The 19,508-nt window shown below is 43.3% G+C and overlaps 2 protein-coding genes across 6 annotated transcripts in view; one reads left to right on the forward strand and one right to left on the reverse strand.

The window, feature by feature from the left end:
* Positions 1-11,133, reverse strand: part of GPBP1L1 (GC-rich promoter binding protein 1 like 1) — a 49,881-nt gene extending 38,748 nt beyond the window's left edge. Inside the window, exons 1-3 of one of the 3 annotated variants that reach the window (XM_066376156.1) lie at positions 10,918-11,133; positions 10,084-10,125; positions 8,401-8,448 (exon numbers count right to left, since the gene is read on the reverse strand). The gene's annotated coding sequence lies outside the window, so the exon portion shown is untranslated. The remainder of the gene's footprint in view (positions 1-8,400; positions 8,449-10,083; positions 10,126-10,917) is intronic. The other 2 variants (XM_066376157.1, XM_066376155.1) reach the window with 2 other exon arrangements.
* A 368-nt stretch (positions 11,134-11,501) lies between these two features.
* On the forward strand, positions 11,502-19,508 carry TMEM69 (transmembrane protein 69). Of its 3 annotated transcripts, none has more exons than XM_066376187.1 (3): positions 11,502-12,673; positions 15,181-15,319; positions 17,016-19,508. In XM_066376187.1, exons 2-3 carry the CDS (start codon positions 15,278-15,280, stop codon positions 17,721-17,723), a joined length of 750 nt encoding a protein of 249 aa, XP_066232284.1. In that variant the 5' UTR covers positions 11,502-12,673; positions 15,181-15,277; the 3' UTR covers positions 17,724-19,508. The 3 variants fall into 3 exon arrangements, with proteins under 3 accessions (XP_066232284.1, XP_066232285.1, XP_066232286.1); XM_066376188.1 differs by lacking the exon at positions 11,502-12,673 and adding an exon at positions 13,281-13,472; XM_066376189.1 differs by lacking the exon at positions 11,502-12,673 and adding an exon at positions 14,655-14,784.

Here is a 19,508-nt window from a genome sequence, read left to right on the forward strand (position 1 = left end):
CAGGTGCTAGAGTGGCTCTGGTTGTGACAGAGCGACGCCCCGGAGGGGCAGAGCATCGCCCCCTGGTGGGCAGAGCGTAGCCCCTGGTGGGCGTGCTGGGTGGATCCCCGGTCGGGTGCTTGCGGGAGTCTGTCTGACTGTCTCTCCCCGTTTCCAGCTTCGGAAAAATACAAAAATAATAATAATAATAATAATAATATATATATACTAAAAATAAATATAACTAAAAATTTTATATATTACTCTAATCATAAGAGATATACATGTGAGCCATAGCCAGGTTGCTCAGTGGATCGAGTGTCGTCCTGGTGGACTGAGGTCAGTTTGATCTATGGTCAGGGCATATATAGTAACAATCAATGAGTGCACAACTAAATAAACAACTCAGTGGAACAACAGAGCTGATGTTTCTCTCTCTCTCACACCCCCCACTTCCTCCCCCCCCCTCTCAAATCACTGGAAAAATTTAAAAAAACAAGCAAGCAAGCAAAATGTCAAGAAAAAAAAAAGATGCGTACTTGATATGTAAGTGTTCTGATATAATATAAAGCACTACAGAAAACATTACCTTGAATCACTCACAAATTCCTATTTTTAAAACTGGAGTCAGGGCCCTGGCCTGTTGGCTCAGTGGTAGAGCATCCGCCCAGCATGTGGAAGTCCCGGGTTCAATTTCAGGTCAGGGCACACAGGAGAAGTGCCCATCTGCTTCTCAACTCCTCCCCCTCTCCTTTCTCTCTATCTCTCTCTTCTCCTCCCATAGCCATGGCTCCGTTGGAGCAGTGGGCCCGGGCACTGAGGATGGCTCCATGGCCACCTCCTCAGTGATAGAATGGCTCCGGTTGCAAGAGTGATGCCCCAGATGGGTAGAGCATCACCCCCTAGTGGGCATGCTGGGTGGATCCCGGCTGGGCACATGCAGGAGTCTGTCTCTCTGCCTCCCTGCTTCTCAATTCAGGGAGAAAAATCAATCAATCAGTCAATCAATCCCCGTAGTCAGGCCCTGGCAGTTTGTTCAGTGGTAGTGTTGGCCCAGTGTGTGGATGTCGCAGGTTTGATTCCAGGTCAGGAAACAAAGAAGTGCCCATGTGCTTCTCTACCCATTCTACTCTTGCTTTTCTCTCTCTCTCTCTCTCTCTCCCTTCCCCCTCCTCCTCCTCGTCCTCATCCTCCTCCCCTCCTGCAGCCATGGCTCGATTGGAACGAGTTGGCCCTGGGCGCTTAGGATGGCTCCGAGGACTGGGCCTCAGCAGAGGTGGGTTTAATGGTAGGCGCACCAGGTGTGCACCCTGGGCCCTGACTTCAGAAGGGCCCTGCAAAACCCTAATTTTACACCTTTTTTAAGGAAACCAAGTTTGGATTCGTATGTGCAATTTTAACATTAATAGTACATATTTTTTTTTATGTACAGTATTTAAAAATATGGTAACATGTATTTTTATTTTCCCTGTCTCTATTTTTTTAAGGGGCCCAATATTTTCCTCTGCACCCAGGACCTCAACTGACTTCAATCTGCCTCTGGGCCTCAGGTATTAAAAAATGGCTCTGGTTGCAACAGAGCAAGGGCCCCAGATGGGCAGAGCATCACCCCCTAGTGGGCTTGCCAGGTGGATCCTAGTCCGGGCGCATGTGGGAGTCTGTTTCTGCTTTCCTCCTCTCACTAAATTAAAAAAAAAAAAAAAAGTCTAATCATGATATACTATTTTACTTCCACTTACCTGACAAAAAGGAAATCTGAAACTATCAAGTATTGATAAAGATGTAAAGCAACAAGGAAATTCTAATATATTGCAGGTGGAAGTATAAACCTGTACAACCACTTTAGAGGACAGTTTGGAAACTATGAAACCTATGACCTACCAATTTTTTTTTTTAATTCATTTTAGAAGAGAGGGAGAGACAGAGAGAGGGAGAGAGAGAGGAGACACAGAGAGAGAGAAGGGGAGGAGGAGCTGGAAGCATCAACTCCCATATGTGCCTTGACCAGGCAAGCCCAGAATTTCAAACCGGGGACCTCAGCATTTCCAGTTCAACTCTTTATCCACTGCTCCACCACAGGTCAGGCTGACCTACCAATCTTAATCACACATGAATACAAAACAAGACCTCTCTCCAGATAAATTTTAAAAGGTTGAAGACTACTTTTAAGAACTGAGAGTAGCCCTGGGCAGTTACCTAAGTGGATAGAGCGTTGGTCCAGTGTGCAGATGCCCAGGGTTCAATCCCCGGTCAGGGCACATATGAGAAGCAACATCTGCTTCTCTCCCCCTTCTTGCTCTCTTCCCCTCTCACAGCCAGTGGTTTGATTGGTGTGAGGGTCAGCCCCAGGTGCTGAGAATGGTTCAGTTGATTCAAACATCAGCCCCAGATGGGAGTTGCTGGTTGGGATGCCTGTGGGAGTCTATCTCTCTTTCAAAATTTTTTTTTTATACAGGGACAGAGAGAGTCAGAGAGAGGGATAGATTAAGGACAGAAACGAAGAGAGATGAGAAGCATCAATCATCAATTTTTCATTGCGACATCTTAGTTGTTCATTGATTGCTTTCTCATATGTGCCTTGACTCTGAGGAGCCTTCAGTGGACTGAGTAACCCCTTGCTCGAGCCAGCGACCTTGGGTCCAAGCTGGTGAGCTTTTGCTCAAGCCAGATGAGCCCGCGCTCAACTGGCGACCTCGGGGTCTTGAACCTGGGTCTTTTGCATCCCAGTCCAACGCTCTATCACTGTGCCACTGCCTGGTCAGGCGGAAGAGCCTCTTAAAATAAAACTGCCCCACGCCTTGGCCGGTTGGCTCAGTGGTAGAGTGTCAGCCTGGAGTGCAGAAGTCCCGAGTTCAATTCCCGGCCAGGGCACACAGGAGAAGCGCCCATCTGCTTCTCCACCCCTCCCCCTCTCCTTCCCCCTCCCGCAGCGAAGCTCCATTGGAGCAAAGATGGCCCAGGCGCTGAGGATGGCTCCTTGGCCTCTACCCCAGGCGCTGGAGTGGCTCTGGTCCCGGCAGAGTGATGTCCCAGAGGGGCAGAGCATCGCCCCTGGTGGGCGTGCCGGGTGGATCCCGGTCGGGCACATGCGGGAGTCTGTCTGACTGTCTCTCCCCGTTTCCAGCTTCAGAAAAAACAAAACAAAACAAAACAAAAAAACAACTGCCCCACTAGCACTGCCACTGTCCCAGCTAATGGAATGGATTCTAAATTGTTTTTGCTTCTTTGCACCTCTCACTTCAGATTCAAGTCCCCAGTCAAATGTATTTGAGTGGACTCAGTTGCCAGGCATCCAACAGAAAGTGTATGTTTAAGAGATGTGTATGTGTAGATGCATACAAGCTACTGGCACATAACCTTTCCTGTTTCCTCTCCCACTAAACTTTACAAAAGGCCATGTTGGAAGGGGTTAAAATGGTAGACAGACAAAAGGAACAAAAACGGATCACTTTGAAGCCCAATGAATAGAATGTGTACACAAGAATCTTTCTAATCTTCCCATTAGTAATAAACTTTGAACCGTGTGACTTCTGCTTCATTGGTCCAAAGAGCATTTCCTGAAAGTAATTTCACAAAGTACAAAAATTTTAAAAACTAAAGTTTATAACCTTTCTCATATAAACTCCTTTTCAATAATATCTTGCCTTTCAAAATCATAAACAATGCTGCAACCATACCTAAACACCATCCCACTAATAGACATGGAATTCACTGAAATCACAACAGTTCCAAGTAAGAAGTGTTAACACATACACACATTTACCCTCTAATGCAATCTGACATATTCAATTCTGGCTGTGAGATTCAGGTAATTAAGTGGATTACACTTATGCAAGTATCTGAAACTAAGGTTTTAGAACCAGTAAAAATGTTATACCATTTGCTTCAAAAGTCACTATATCAACTACAGTACAAATAAACAAGCTATTGCTTGATCAGGTGGTAGCGCAGTGGATAGAGCGTCGGACTGGGATGCTGAGGACCCAGGTTCGAGACCACGAAGTCGCCAACTTGAACGTGGGCTCATGTGGTTTGAGCAAAGCTCACGAGCTTGGACCCAAGGTTGCTGGCTTGAGCAAGGGGTTACTCGGTCTGCTGAAGGCCCTCGGTCAAGGCACGTATGAGAAAGCAATCAATGAACAACTAAGGTGTCGCAACGAAAAACTAATGACTGATGCTTCTCATCTCTCTCCATTCCTGTCTGTCCCTATCTATACCTCTGTCACTGTAAAAAAAACAACAAAAAAACCCACAAGCTATTAAGTAGTAATTACTTTCATCAAGTATTTGCAGCTACACTGACCCTGAAAGGCTCCAAATTCCCTATGAATATAAGTAAATAGACTATGTGCCACATTTTAAAAATTACAGTTCTTATAATTGAGATTTAATAGTGACTATCACAAAACATGTTTATACTTTAAGTTCATTTTACTTACAAGCATTTCTAAAAATCTCTTCTCAAAAGCAATCAATAAACAACTACAGTAAAGCAACTGTGAATTGATACTTATCTTCCCCCACTTCTATCTCAAAAAATAAAATAAGAACTTATCAGTAATAAACTTGTCCCCCCCCCCCCCCTTTAGTCCATTAACTTTCGAGAGAGAAGAGGAAAGAGAGAGGACAGGAACATCAATCTGTGCCTGTATGTGCCCTGATTGGGGATCAGTCAACCTCTGAGCTTAGGTAGGCTGCTTTAACCAACCAAACTATCCGGCCAAGGCTCAGTAATAAACTTTTATACTAGAGGAGCAGACTCTGGATCTAGCTGGCTCTGTCATTTACTAGCTGTGTGACTTTGGGCAAGTTACTTCATCTCTTTTCGCTTCAAATCCTTATCTGTAATTTGGATATTGTTGGAAAATTGATGATTAAATGAATAAATATATATAGTGTTAAAATTAGTTGGCAAGTCCTGGCCAAATAGTTCAGTCGGTTAAAGCATTCTCCTGACACATCAAGGTTGCAGGTTTAATCCTGGGTCAGGGAACATACAAGAATCAACCAATGAATGCATAAATAAGGGGAAAAACATGTCAATGTTTCTCTCTCTTCCTTCCCCTTGCTTAAAAAAAAAAAAGAAAAAGTTGTCAGGATTTTTGGGGGGAGGGGAGGAGTGCCTGCCAAAAGTGAGTGCTCAATATATGTTAACAGTAAAATGTTTAATAGATGGGGGGAAATAAAATTGGGGGGAAAATGCAGAACACAAAACCACTGCAAACCCATCATACTTACCTCAATTTTTATAATACAATCACTATATACTAGGGAAAAAAAAGTACAAGAAACAAACTACCTGCAAAGTTAATATTAAATGTGGCCTGGGGGGGAAAATCCCCCAAAGCACAGAATTATCTATGGAGTTAGTCTTCACCTCACTCTTCGCTTCCCCAAAATCAATCTCAATCTAAGCCTTTTTATCCAACTACCAATTTACAGGAAATGAGGCAAAGCTAGAATATGGAAAACTCTGCAGGACAAATAATCTGGTTTCCTCAACAAAAGTGCAAGGAAGGAAACAGAAAAGAAAATACAAATTAAGAGGCTTTCGCCTGATCAGGTGGTGGCACAGTGGATAGAGCATCGGACTGGGACGCAGAGGACCCAGGTTCAAGACCCAGAGGTTGCCAGCTTGAGCGCGGGCTCCTCCGGTTTGAGCAAGGGTCACTCACTCTGCTGTAGACCCCCAGTCAAGATACACATGAGAAAGCAATCCATGAACAACTAAGGTGCTGCAACAAAGAATTGATTCTGTCTGCCCTTGTCTCAAAAATAAAAAATAAAAGAGGCTTTGCCTGACATGTGGTGATGCAGTGGGTCAAACATCAATCTAGAACACTGAGGTAACACTGAGCTTGCCCAGTCAAGGCACATACAAAAAGCAACTACTATGAGTTGATGCTTTCTGCTTCCCCCACCTTCTCTCTCTCTCTCTCTCTCTCTCCTCTCCTCTCTCTAAAAATCAATTAAAAAAAGAAAAAGCGGCCTGGCCGGTTGGCTCAGCGGTAGAGCGTCAGCCTGGCGTGCGGGGGACCTGGGTTCGATTTCCGGCCAGGGCACATAGGAGAAGCGCCCACTCGCTTCTCCAACCCCCCCCCCCCTCTGTCTCTCTCTTCTCCTCCCGCAGCCAAGGCTCCATTGGAGCAAAGATGGCCCGGGCGCTGGGGATGGCTCCTTGGCCTCTGCCCCAGGCGGGCAGAGCATTGCCCCCTGGTGGGCAGAGCTTAGCCCCTGGTGGGTGTGCCGGGTGGATCCTGGTTGGGTGCATGCGGGAGTATGTCTGACTGTCTCTCCCCGTTTCCAGCTTCAGAAAAATACAAAAAAAAAAGAAAAGAAAAAGAAAAAGAGGCTTTGAAAGGACATCAGGTCCTGGCTGGTTGGCTCAGTGTTAGATCATCAGCCCAGCTTGTGGAGGTCCTGGGTTCAATTCCCAGTCAAGGCACATAGGAGAAGAGCCTATCTGCTCCCCCCCCCTCCAACCCCGCCCCCGCAGCCATGGGCACTGAGGATAGCTCCATGGCCTCCACCTTAGGGGGAAGAAGAGCTTGGTTGCTCAGCAACGAGCAAGGCCCTCAGATGGGCAGAGCATTGCCCCCCCTAGTGGGCTTGCCAGGTGGATTCTGGTCAGGGGGCATCCAGGAGTCTGTCTCTGCCTCCTCTCCCCTCCTCTCCTCTCCTCTCACCAACTAAAAAATAAAAAAGAATGCCAGTCAATTACAGTGTATGAGATCTGGATTCTTTTTCAAAAACCTAGAAAAGTCAACGGGAAACAATATCTAAGAAGGAAAAACAAAACTCCATATGCAAGGATCTATTCAGATTTCATTAAATTTCACTTGAAAGGTAAAAGGATATTTATTAAAGACAATTTACTTAACAATTATGAAGTGCTTGTATAGTCAGGCATTGTTTTAAGAACTCTACAAGCCTGACCGGGCGGTGGCGCAGTGGATATAGCATCGGACTGGGATGCGGAGGACTCAGGTTCGAGACCCTGAGGTCGCCAGCTTGAGCGCAGGCTCATCTGGCTTGAGCAAAGCTGACCAGCTTGGACCCAAGGTCGCTGGCTCAAGCAAGGGGTTACTCGTTCTGCTGTAGCCCCTTCCTGCCCCTGTCAAGGCACATATGAGAAAGCAATCAATGAACTAAGGTGTCACAACAAAAAACTAATGATTGATGCTTCTCATCTCTCTCCGTTCCTGTCTGTCTGTCCCTCTCTCTGTCTCTGTAAAAAAACAACAAAAAAACCCCTCTACAAATATTTCATTTATTTAACCACGGTAGTACCTATGTGCAGGTACTACTGTCACCACTTAACAGAGGAAGAAACAGGCATAGAAACCTCACCTAATGCTGAAATTCAAACTCAGGCTATAAAGTTGGTGCCTTTCATTATTACCATTTCATAATATCTCTCTTCATGATTTGGTGGAAACAGCACTCTGGAATCAGATAAAACCGACTGAATCCTCATCTCTCCTTATGTTATGAAATTATTATTTTTTGTTATAAAATTATTGAACTCAGAACCTTTGTACACTCATTTGTAAAATGGTTAATATTTATTTAAAGTTTTAAGGAATTATGAAATTATATATTAAACATATACTAGACAGCATTACAGCCTTTAGTTTATGAAGCCCACAATAAATGGTTCTCACTACCCTTCCCATACCTGCTAAGACTAATTACAAAGCAGAACTAATAATTCATAAACACATAGTACAAACACTAGAACAGCTCTACTTTTTAATTACCTAACTAAAGAGCACCCAACTTTCCAACATACTTATAAACTTCAAGATTAGCAATAATTCAGAAGAGTATTTTATGTAATGAAATGTAAACTTCTAATCAGCAGAAACAAAGTTTGCAACCTAAATTCAAACAAAACTTATTCCACACAACTAGACCTGATGCTAAGTGTACTAAAACTCCGTTTATTCTTGAGATTCTCTAACTTGATGTCTGATTAATGAAGGCAAAAAGTAATTTTATCATAGGAAAGGAAGGTAAGTTTAATGAGTATGTTAAAAATCAACTCCATAAAAGACAGCTTTCTATGTTGTTATCCTGTATATATCTTGCACTTATTTGTTAAACTACCAAGTTCTTTGATGGCAGGAATGTTTTAAGATCATCTAGGTATTCCTAGTGCCCAACATGCTGAAACTGGCACCATAGTACAGCCTCTAGTATTTCTTAGAAGAATGAGTGACTTGTTTTGTCTAAAAAAATGGAAAAATAAAATGCCAAAAAGATTAATGAAACATCGATTATTTGCTTTAGTAAAGGAAAAAACTAGAATCTTTTAAATATCTGCCTAGTATATTTAAAACCACCTATACAAATTCAATTTATGTAACAATAGCAGTATTAGTTAACATATACTTTTGGCCAAAAGTTCAACTCCCTTACCAAAATATTTTTCAAGCTTGACTGTAGTCAGTTTTGTTTTGGGCAGACCTCAGTGGGAAATAAAAATCAAGGTTTGAGTTAGAAGTGACTTGGACAACTAGGTCTCAGCACAAACACTTTTATTAAATTCCAGATAATAGCATTAATAGTCATTTATGAAGTAGCATGTTATCAATGCACCACCTAGATTTTCCCCCTCATCATGGTTAAAAACCATAAAAATACACACACCAAAATTTACCTTTTCCATGAACTACTTTTTCAGTTGGGATCCTTCAGATTAATTAGGTTTGAATGCAGGTTCTACTACCTACTAGCTGGGATGAATCTCTGGACTTATTTTCCTCACTACCAAATGAGGGATAAAACAGTATTTATCTCATAGGAATAATAAATTAATAAATAAAGCACTTACAGCAAAACTCAGTCCCTGGCACATTAGAGTCATCAGTGTTATTAAGTGTACACAACTTAGCCATAAAACAGATATACACCTGCTTGCTTAAGTCTGACTCAGAATTGTATTTTACCTTTAACTGAGCATTTAAAAATGAATTTTAAGCAGAAATATACCTCAGATCTCTTACTATTCCAAATTTATTAAAATGGTTGCAAGTGACCTCCTCAGCTAAGCTTTTAAACAGCCAATGATGGAGAAAACTGAATTCATTCAAAATAAAAAAAGGCTTCACAATTTCTCCCAAAATTTCAAGAGCTCTTATTAAGATACTATCCAGAATCAACTGAAACAATATTTGTATCAACATGTACAAACCATTTTTGAGTACTCTGGGGAAAAAATTACAATGAGATCTCATCTAAATTTATGGGTTCAGTAGGTAACGACGGCAAATAAGACAGATTAACTTGTAACTTCCATAAAGCATTTTCAATGTTTTTCTTTTCTTTTAACACCACCAAAATAAGGACAAGAAATCCTAGAAGAACTGACAAAAATAAACTTTTGTGTTGAAAGAATATAGGAAAGTAAATTGAAACTGACTCCCTAGGGAAGATGAATTTTTACTATTAATTCCAAAGTTCTCACTCACATTATCATTTTATTATTTTATCTTTTATACAGATTGCAGCCTGAATCTCAAGCACCTTCCCAAACACTGAAGTTAACTGTCTCTGGTATCCATTCTATGTCTTTTTGTTTTAAGACTTCTGGATCTTATTGTTAAAAACAAAACAAAACAAAACAAAAAGACAGCCTTTTGTTTAAAAGGGCACAACAATCAAACACTCTACAGCTAAAGTTTGTTTCCACTTGTCTTACACTCTTCTAATAAATGTCCCAAAGTTAACAGCACTCGATTCTCCTTCAAGTATTACACATAAAAGACCTTAGAAAAGGCCAGCAGTTCACCAAATTACAAATCTAAGTCTACTGAACACTAACAGTCACTATACTTTTGGATGAGATTTACACAGGAACGTGACTCGTTACTAAATTCAAACATGAACCATCATGAACTCTGTGTTTTCCTAAGCAATAAATATCAAAGTTAATGGCAAGTATTTCAACAAATATTTAAAATCAACCTCGAAGTACAAAGTTGGCTGATAAAATTAACACCACAGCACAATTTCAAAACCATAAGCAACTACGTACAACAAACAAACCCCGCACCCACTCTTATGTAAACTTTCCGAGTAAGCCAACTTCTTTAGCCTCACCTTTGTTTTCACCTACCAAGACTCTTCAAGATAAGACATCAACTGCAAGAAGACCAAAAGATCAAAAGATTTAGCTGTTTTCTCTGTAGGAGAAACAACTGAAAATTTAAGACGGCGTAACGTATTTAAATTACCGAAGCTCAGGGCACTTCCCCAAGCTACAGCCATTTTAGATTGCCTTTCTTTCGAATTTAACAGGGGGTGGTGGGGGAATGAGAGGTAGATTTAAAACAGAAAAAAAAAAAAAATCCTCGTTATAATACTTGAAGATCCAGCAGCTTCTTTTCGGGGGTGATAGTGGTATGTGCTGGATAGACAATCTAAATCAATGAAAACACCTCGCTACCAAGGAGAACCGGGACGTTGGGGGCTAAAGGGTTTTACCCCTCACATACCCCACATTTGCCTTACATGATTATTTCTTCTTAGATTTTTCCTTCACTGGAAGAAAAAAAAAAAGCACTTGGTTCTAACTTATAAAGGAAAGAAAAAGAAAACAGTAAACCAAGTCACTCAACCGCCAAGCCGAACGTCTGGACGGAAGCCAGGGAGCCGCAGGTGAGCGTTCCGACCCGCAGACCAAAGTTGAAACAGGAGCACTCTGGCAAAGCGCGGCGACGCTCGCGCTCAAAGCGCTACGCGCGGGGGGAGGTGCCCGGTGCGACCCACACGACCCACGGGGCTCCGCTCCCACTCCCGGCCGACCTACACACAACCACCTGTGTGAAAGCCTTCTTCAACTTGTTTCAACAGCCGGCGGGTCAGGCACCGGGCGGAGTCCCCTGTCGGGAAGACCCTAGATCTATTACCTCCTTGTCTGGAACCCTTACTCACCGGGCAGCGGTCGGGCTACAGCTAGGTGCCAGACGCGGTGTCTGAGGGGCGTCCTCAGCTTCCTGATCCCGCACAGGCGAAAAGCCCACAACCATAACAAAGCTCTTCCCAAAATGGCTGCCCGGCCCACAAGACCCAGGAGGGGCAGAGCGGGTGGAGGGGGAGGAGCAATGACCAGCCCAGCCCGCCCCCATTCAACAACGCTTCTCACACACCCACCCACTCCCACCGCCCACTGGGGACGCACGCGCACGCGCCCTGTTCGGATGACCCTGCCGGAGCCGCACGCCGCCAACGTTCGGGCGCGTGAACGGCGGTTATTCCCCGCCCCGCTCCCAAGTCCCTTCCCCTCGAGGCGGCGGCCAGTCCAGCTTGGTGCTCCCCTATCCTCCTGCCCAACACTAGGGCCTGGGCGCGTGTCAGTGTGTGGTGTGTATATGTGTACCGGGTTCTTCCCGCCCCTTTACTTTTTTCCTTCTCACATCCCCACTTCTGGGCAAACACTCGTCCTCAAATTACCTCTACAAATACTAGCAAACCGGTTCTACAAGGGCGTGCGTTTTCCGACCCTTGCCCACCTTCCGCCCCTTCACGTGCGCATCTTGTTAAGACTCCAGCCCCCAGAGGGCCACACGGTTAGGCTCTGGAAGTCAGCGCGCTGGGCCCGACGCGCGACCCGCTGGGAGTGGTAGTTCTGCCCGACAGCTGGCGTCAAGCGCCAGATCCAGCAGTGCGGATTTCTGGCCTCAGTGCCCAGTGGAGAAGCTGTCTTCCCAGCCAAAGTCTCATTGGGTATATTGCACTACGGGAAGGGGCGGCGCTGCCATAACAGACAGAGAGGGAAGTAAAAGTGAAACCGTATCGCAACTAGAAGCGGTTACTGTTGCGAAGAATTTGCTGTGAGCCCATCCTGCACTGGACGCTAAACCACATGATGGCCGGCAACCTGGGCACTATGCTATCTAGAATCTGGAGGGATGAAGGAACTGGGCCCACTGAGCTGTTTTCTTACTTGTATTAAGAAAGCCGCTCAAATTGCTTGGTGCTGTTCCCCTTTGACAGACTATGAAAGGGGGACTCAGAGAAGGGAACTTGCCCAAGGTCACATAGCCAACAAAAGTTAAAGCGAAGGGTGACAGGACGAATGATCTTTCTGAATCACCGCTAAAGCTCCTATCACCAATCACACTTTTCATGGGCGGTAAAATCCTGCCCCTGTGCTCTTTATTAATGAAATTTCCAAGTCCCGCAAAGAGAACGGAAGTAGAAAGTTTTTTTTTCTTAAATAGTATTAGTAATTAAGGATCCTAATGCACAGTGAGATGTGCCCCTTTGTTATACAAACTAAAAGATGAGTTCCAGAGATGACAAGCAATTTGGCCAAGTCACACTTGGCCTAGACTCCAAATCTCTCCTACCTCTTCCACCATCACTCTGAGATTGTTTCAGTAGTTGCACTCTACCTTCCCGAATTGGCAGGGAAACCTGGAATGGGAGGTAGGATTATTCAGCTATTCTACAGACTTCAAAAGCTGGCTTTCACTAGAATTAAGAGAAGGACCCAAGATAGAGAGCAAAGCTCAGTTTCGGAACCATTTAGCGTTGGTCAAGTTCCCACCCGGATTTTATTCCCCTCCCCCACCTCCGGTGTCAGGAAGTGAGAGACTGTGTAACTCCAATTGCCGGAAGTGCCTTTTCAGGGGTACCTGACTGATGTTGCAGCTCAGTTTTCCGTCTTCCTGCACGACACTGGCAAGTAAGTAGCAGGGCTGTTGCCACAAATGCCGGTTGGGACCGAGGGCATTAAGGGTTGGCAGTAAGAGCCGCGGGCATTGGCCAAAGTTTACCGAGGATCCTTGCGTCCAGACTCCATCCCTTTTTCTCATGCAGGTTTTGAGGTCTGCAGTTTCCAACTTTTTGGGGGGTTGGGGGAGCTGTGGAATTACTGAGCGATTTCGCCTGAATGGAGCAGATTAACTCTTGGGTTTGTCCTTAATTCCCTCACCAGTTGCACGTCCCTGAGCTTTAGGTTGTCACTCGCTGTAACCCCTGAATTAGTTAGAAAGTACGTATCACACAATGCATACGGAGTTCCGAAGGTGGAGGGACCGCTGAGATTTTACCTTTTTTTTTTTTTTTTTTTTTTTTTTTTTTTTTTTTGGTATTTTTCTGAAGCTGGAAACGGGGAGAGACAGTCAGACTCCCGCATGCGCCCGACCGGGATCCACCCGACACACCCACCAGGGGGCGATGCTCTGCCCCTCCGGGGTGTCGCTGTGCTGCGACCAGAGCCACTCTAGCGCCTGGGGCAGAGGCCAAGGAGCCATCCCCAGCGCCCGGGCCATCTTTGCTCCAATGGAGCCTTGGCTGCGGGAGGGGAAGAGAGAGACAGAGAGGAAGGAGAGGGGGAGGGGTGGAGAAGCAGATGGGCGCCTCTCCTGTGTGCCCTGGCCGGGAATCGAACCCGGGACTTCCGCACGCCAGGCCGACGCTCTACCACTGAGCCATCCACCGCTGAGATTTTAATTGGACTCATCCAGAAGGTTCTTACGCAGGTAATTTTGAGCAAAAGTGAATGTGTGGGCCCTGCAAACAAATATGTGTTCGAGATTCAGTTGGTGTATGTAATTTTAAGATCAACTCAGAGGCCCAGGATAACTTAACGCCCTATTGGCTTCTTATGTATAGAATGAAGACATTGACCAGTATACAGGAGTTCTCAGATCTGTGAACAAGAAATTAGTTCATTTCAGTTGTTAATGAAGCAGTAACTGGGTTTTGGGTTTTTTAGACACCCCATTCTCCTTAAGAATGGGACTCGCGCAGTGGATAGAGCGTCGGACTAGGATGCGGAGGACCCAGGTTTGAGAACCCCGGGTCGCCAGCTTGAGTGCGGGCTCATCTGGTTTGAGCAAAGCTCACCAGCTTGGACCCAAGGTCGCTGGCTAGAGCAAGGGGTTACTCGATCTGCTGAAGGCCCGCCGTCAGGGCACATATGAGAAAGCAATCAATGAACAACTAGGGTGTCGCAACGAAAAACTGATGATTGATGCTTCTCATCTCTCCGTTCCTGTCTGTCTGTCCCTGTCCCTCTCTCTGACTCTCTCTCTCTCTTTCTCTGTAAAAAAAAAAAAGAAAAGAAAAGAAAAAAAGAATGGGACTCGCATGAGACATTTGGATTCATATTCTCACTCAGTCACTTACTGGCTGCTTATATTCGACAGGATTCTTAATAATTTCCTTTTGTGTAAGGAGGGAATAATAGCTAATATTTTTTGAGTGCTTGCTTTTGTCAGGCACAGTTCTCAGTTCTTTACATGTGTTAACTGATTTAATTTTTACAATGACCCTGTGTTGTTAAAATCCTTATTTTCAAGGTAAGTGAATTGCACCATAGCAAGATTAAATAACTTGTCCAAAGTCCCATAACTAATAAATGGTGGAGCCAGGATTCCAATCCAGATTGCTTGACTCCAAAGTCTGTGCTTTAGCTTAACAGGTTATATAGTCTCTTAGCACCATGTTAATGAGGTTATTGTATTAAATGAGTTAATACATACAAAACACATAGTGTCTGGCTCACAGCTGAGTTGTATTATTATCATTATTTTGAGCTGTAAGCTCCTAAGTCCCAAAATAAATAACTAAGGGCGGAAAAAAGAACAGATGCTATGACCTTCAATTTTAAAGATCAGAAAATTGGCACTTATTATTTTTTTTAAGTGAGAGGAGAGATAGAGAAACAGACTTCCACAGTTGCCTTGACCGGAATCTACTCGACTTCCCCCATCTTGGGCCAATGCTCGAATCACCTGAGCTATCCTCAGCACCTGAGGCCAACGCTGGGATCAGCTGAGCTATTCTCAGGTCCATGTTCGGACCAATTGAGCCACTGGCTGCGAAAGGGAAAAAGGGAGAGTAGGGGGTGAGGGAGGGAAAGAGAAACAGATGGTCGCTTCTCATGTGTGCCCTGACTAGAGATCAAACCCAGGACATCCACTGAGCTGACGACTGGCCAGGGCCGAAAATTGACACTTAAAGGGAGCAATTTATCCAAGTCACACAACTGGGAAATAATGGAGGTTATCTGTAAAATCCAGATCTCTGTGGATTCCTCTTTCCAGAGAAGGAAAGATATATTAACACTTTACTGATTTTCTTGAACATTAATGTTATAAAAGGAAACTGTTATATGGAAGAAGTTCTTGAGTTACTTTTTAAAAATTATGTATAAAATTAAATGTCACCTTATTTTGTACACAGCAATATGCTTCTGATTCAGCCTGTCCACTTGCTGTAAAAATACATTCATCAGAACTGCCTGGCATCTTCCTGAACACGACTTCATTTAGGGCCCATTATGCTTCACTTCATCCAGAAGTTTTCTCAAGCATCCTTACAGGTTGGTTTATTTAGCAAATATTTGAACACTACTTGCAAAGCATGGTTTGGCTGGGCAATAGTAGTGAAAGAGAAGACGAAACAATCCTCTCCATATAAATACAAATAAGGAAAATATTTAATATGTCAAATGGTAAATGCTATGGAGAACTATAAAACAGGGGAAGGCAATACGAATTGTCAACAACAGACTTACCATTGCACTTTCTATAGATAAGGTGGTCAGAAGAGAAGTTAGGGAATGGGCCATGCAGGTAGCTCAGGGAAGAACATTCTAGACAGAAGGAAAAAAGAGGCCTCAAGATGGATTCATTACTAGCATTTTGAGGAATCATCAGGATTTTTTTTTAGAGAGAGACAGAGAGGGACTGACAGGAAGGAGAGAGATGAGAAACATTAATTCTTCATTGAGGCACCTTAATTGTTCATTGATAGCTTTCTCATATGTGCCTTCACTGGGGGGTCTACAGCCAAGCCAGTGACCCTGAACTCAAACCAGATGAACCTGCGCTCAAGCCAGCAACCTTGGGTTTTGAACCTGGGTCCTCTGCATCCCAGTCTGGTGCTCTATCCACTACGCCACCACTTGGTCAGGCACTATTCTTAAATAACTTTCATTTTTCCTTTCATCTAACACTTCTTGAGTTACTGTTGATCTTTTTACTAGTTGAAATCTGGAATCTGCTCACTAAAGCACAGACTCAGCAGGGAAGGTTATTTGGCCATATACCATGAAAGGCACTAGCGATATTTTTTACAGCATAGAAAAAAATATATGATCCTGGAAGTATACCACATAGGGTACCAGAGCATTAAATCAGACTGGAGAAAGCTTAAGTTGAATTTGGAAAGACAAATTCCCAAATAGAAAAGTAGTAAGCCAGAATTCTAGGCAGACGTGTAGAGAGGCATGGGAATATAAAAAGGATGCAGTGTCCATAAAGCTAGATTGCTTTTCTCTTCATAAAATAGTATTCCCACAGTGATTAGTGCAAACGCTTTTGCAAATTACAAATAGGAGCAGTTTAGAATGCCAAATACTAAACATGCAGTCTTTACCTTTTTTTTTAGCGAGAAAGACACAGGAGGGGAGAGAGATGAGAAGCATCACTTCATAGTTGCAGCAGTTTAGTTGTTCATTGATTGCTTTCTCATATGTGCCTTGATTGGGGTGGGGCTCTAGCTAAGCTAGTGACGTTGGGCTTAAGCCAGCAACCATGAAATCATAAACTGATTCCACGCTCAAGACGATGACCCTGCGCTTAAGCTGGTGAGTTTGTACTCAAGCTGGATGAGCCCATGCTTAAGCCGGTAACCTCAGGGTTTCGAACCTGAGTCCTCAGGGTCCCAGGTGGATGCTGTATCCACTTTACCACCATTGGGTCAGGCTATTCCTTTTTTAGTGACCCCTTGCTCAAGCCAGAGACCTCTGGGCTCAAGCCAGCAATCTTGGAATCATGGTAATGATCCTGCACTTTCAAGCCAGCAACCCCACGCTCAAGCTGATGAGCCTTTGCTGAAGCCGGAGACCTCTGGGTTTCAAATTAGGGACTTCAGAGTTACAGGTCAACACACTATCCACTGTGCCACCACCAGTCAGACAATAGTTTATTTTCATATTGTTCTAGATTGAAATTAACTAAGACATTTGGTTTTTTTAAATCTGTTTTTGTCTTCTGGTTCTGTTTTCTCTATAGATGCTGAAGTACCCTTTCACAGTCGGACTACGAACCAGCAGAATAGAAATACATTCTATCAAGACATGTCTCCAGCAGAACTTTTCACCTTTCTTTCTAAGGGCTTGGCCTTTCTCATCGTTTCCAGTGTGTACGAGCAAAACACAATTCTATCATACTTCTCCATGCAGCTTTAAAAAGCAGAAACAAGAAGTACTTTCAGCCAGGCCACCAAAAACTATCACATACCTGCCTGACAGCCCAAAGCCAGCATTATACATATCTCTGGTGGGACTAATCCCATTCTTTGCACCACCACTGGTCATGGTGATGACAGAGACTTATATCCCCATATTAGCTTTTACTCAGATGGCTTATGGAGCCAGTTTCCTATCTTTCTTGGGAGGGGTCAGATGGGGTTTTGCTCTGCCAGAAGGCAGCCCAGCAAAACCAGACTTGCTCAACTTAGCTAGTAGTACAGCTCCTGTTGTGTTTTCATGGTTTGCCTTCCTTATCTCTGAAAATCTCAGTGAAGCTATGGTCACAGTAATAATAGGTATGGGGATAGCATTACATATTGAACTTTTTCTCTTGCCACATTATCCCAATTGGTTCAAAGCCCTAAGGATAGTAATAACTTTAGTGGCTTTTTTATCATTTGTTACCACTTTACTACTTAAAGATATTTATCCAGAGAAAGGACCTAAGAGACCTGGTCTAGTAGAATAAATATAAAATTATTCTGTAGATGATATTAACATATTGGCTACAGGTATTATAAGGTTTTACATCTTTTTTTTCCCTACTATTTAGCTCTTTGTTTCCCACCAGTGGTAATTTATTCATTTTTAGAATTTTTTATATCATAGGAACTAATGTGATCAACAGTTTGAAAATCTGTAACAAGTCCTTTTCATATCATACTACCGTATTTCCCCATGTATAAGACGCACTTTACCCCAGAAAAAATGTGGGGTCTACAAACTGGGTGCGTCTTATACAGTGGTTATATATTTTTTTACTTGCATTTCCCACTTTTTCGTGATTGTTTTTGCGCTCATGGTTGAAGACAGTAATTCATCATCAGACACAGATGAGGACAAGCTAATGGATGGAAGTTTTGACAGTAATGAGGAGTTGTATGAATTTTATGATGAATAAAACTTGAGTTCGCCTGAGCTGTGGTGGTGCAGTGGGTAAAACATTGACCTGGAATGCTAAGGTCTTCGGTTTTAAACCCTGGGCTTGCCTGGTGAAGGCATATATGGGAGTTGATGCTTCCTGCTCCTACCCCCATCCCTCTCTGTCTCTCTCTCACTCTCTCTCCTCTCTAAAATGAATAAATTAAAAAAAAAAGAAATGTATAGTCCCTCCCCCCAAAAAAGCTTGAGTTCAATAACTATGTAATACATTTTTTTTTTCTTCAAATTTCAGGCCCCAAAATTAAGATGTGTCTTATGCATGGGACAGTCTTATACATGGGGAAATATGGTAGGTTACAGTACTCATTCAGTCTTATGAATTATATAGTTGTTCACTCATACATTTCGATGTTTTATTTTGAATAATGTAAAATAATTAAAAAGGAAAATCCGGTCTGACCTGTGGTGGTGGCGCAGTGGGATAAAGCATCGACCTGCAAGTGCTGAGGTCACCGGTTCAAAACCCTGGGCCTGCCTGGTCAAGGCATATATGGGAGTTGATGCTTCCAGCTCCTCCCCCCCTTCTCTCTCTCTGTCTCTACCCTCTCTCTCTCTGTTTCTCCCTCTCTCTAAAATGAATTAAAAAAAAGGGAAAATCCCTTTTGCTAGAGCCTATGATCACTGAAAAAACACATTCTCCCTTTTTTTTTTTAAAGATTTATTAATTTTACAGAGAGAGGAGGTGGGGGCGGAGAAGTGAGAAGTATCAACTTAAAGTTGGTTCACTTTAGTTGTTCATTGACTGCTTCTCTTACATGCTTTCACCAGGCAAGCCCAGGGTTTTGAACCGGTAACCTCAGTGTTCCAGGTCAATGCTTTATCTACTGTTCCACTACAGGCCAGGCACATTCTCCCATCTCAGGGAAAACTTAAATCCACAAGTGTCTGAAAATAAGTGGTTCCAGTGTGTAGTTTTCATTGCAGTTGTCCCTGGGAATTGCATTTCCAAGCTCATTTTACGTGGTATAACCTAGTTACAAGAGCTGGAAGGATCTTTGACTCTAAAGTCATTTGGGAATAGTGTCACAAGGGGAAGTCATGTTTAAAAAGAAGCTGGACATTTTCTAGTTTTTATCAGAATATTTGGCAGAGTATAGATGCAACTTATCACCAAATAGAATACCAGCTGGTCAAAATTATTTAAAAGAATAAAGTCACAAGTACATAAAATTAAGAAAAGTCAAGCTGCAGCCATCTTGATATTCTACTGAACAGAGCTATCCAGTTTTATATGTTAAATCAGAAAGCTTTTTCAAAACAGCAAAAGCATCACCTTAGGATTCTAATTTGAAAACCTTGTCCCTTGAGATTA

This window comes from Saccopteryx leptura, chromosome 3, assembly GCF_036850995.1.
Source record: "Saccopteryx leptura isolate mSacLep1 chromosome 3, mSacLep1_pri_phased_curated, whole genome shotgun sequence".
In the NCBI taxonomy this organism is placed as follows: domain Eukaryota; kingdom Metazoa; phylum Chordata; class Mammalia; order Chiroptera; family Emballonuridae; genus Saccopteryx; species Saccopteryx leptura.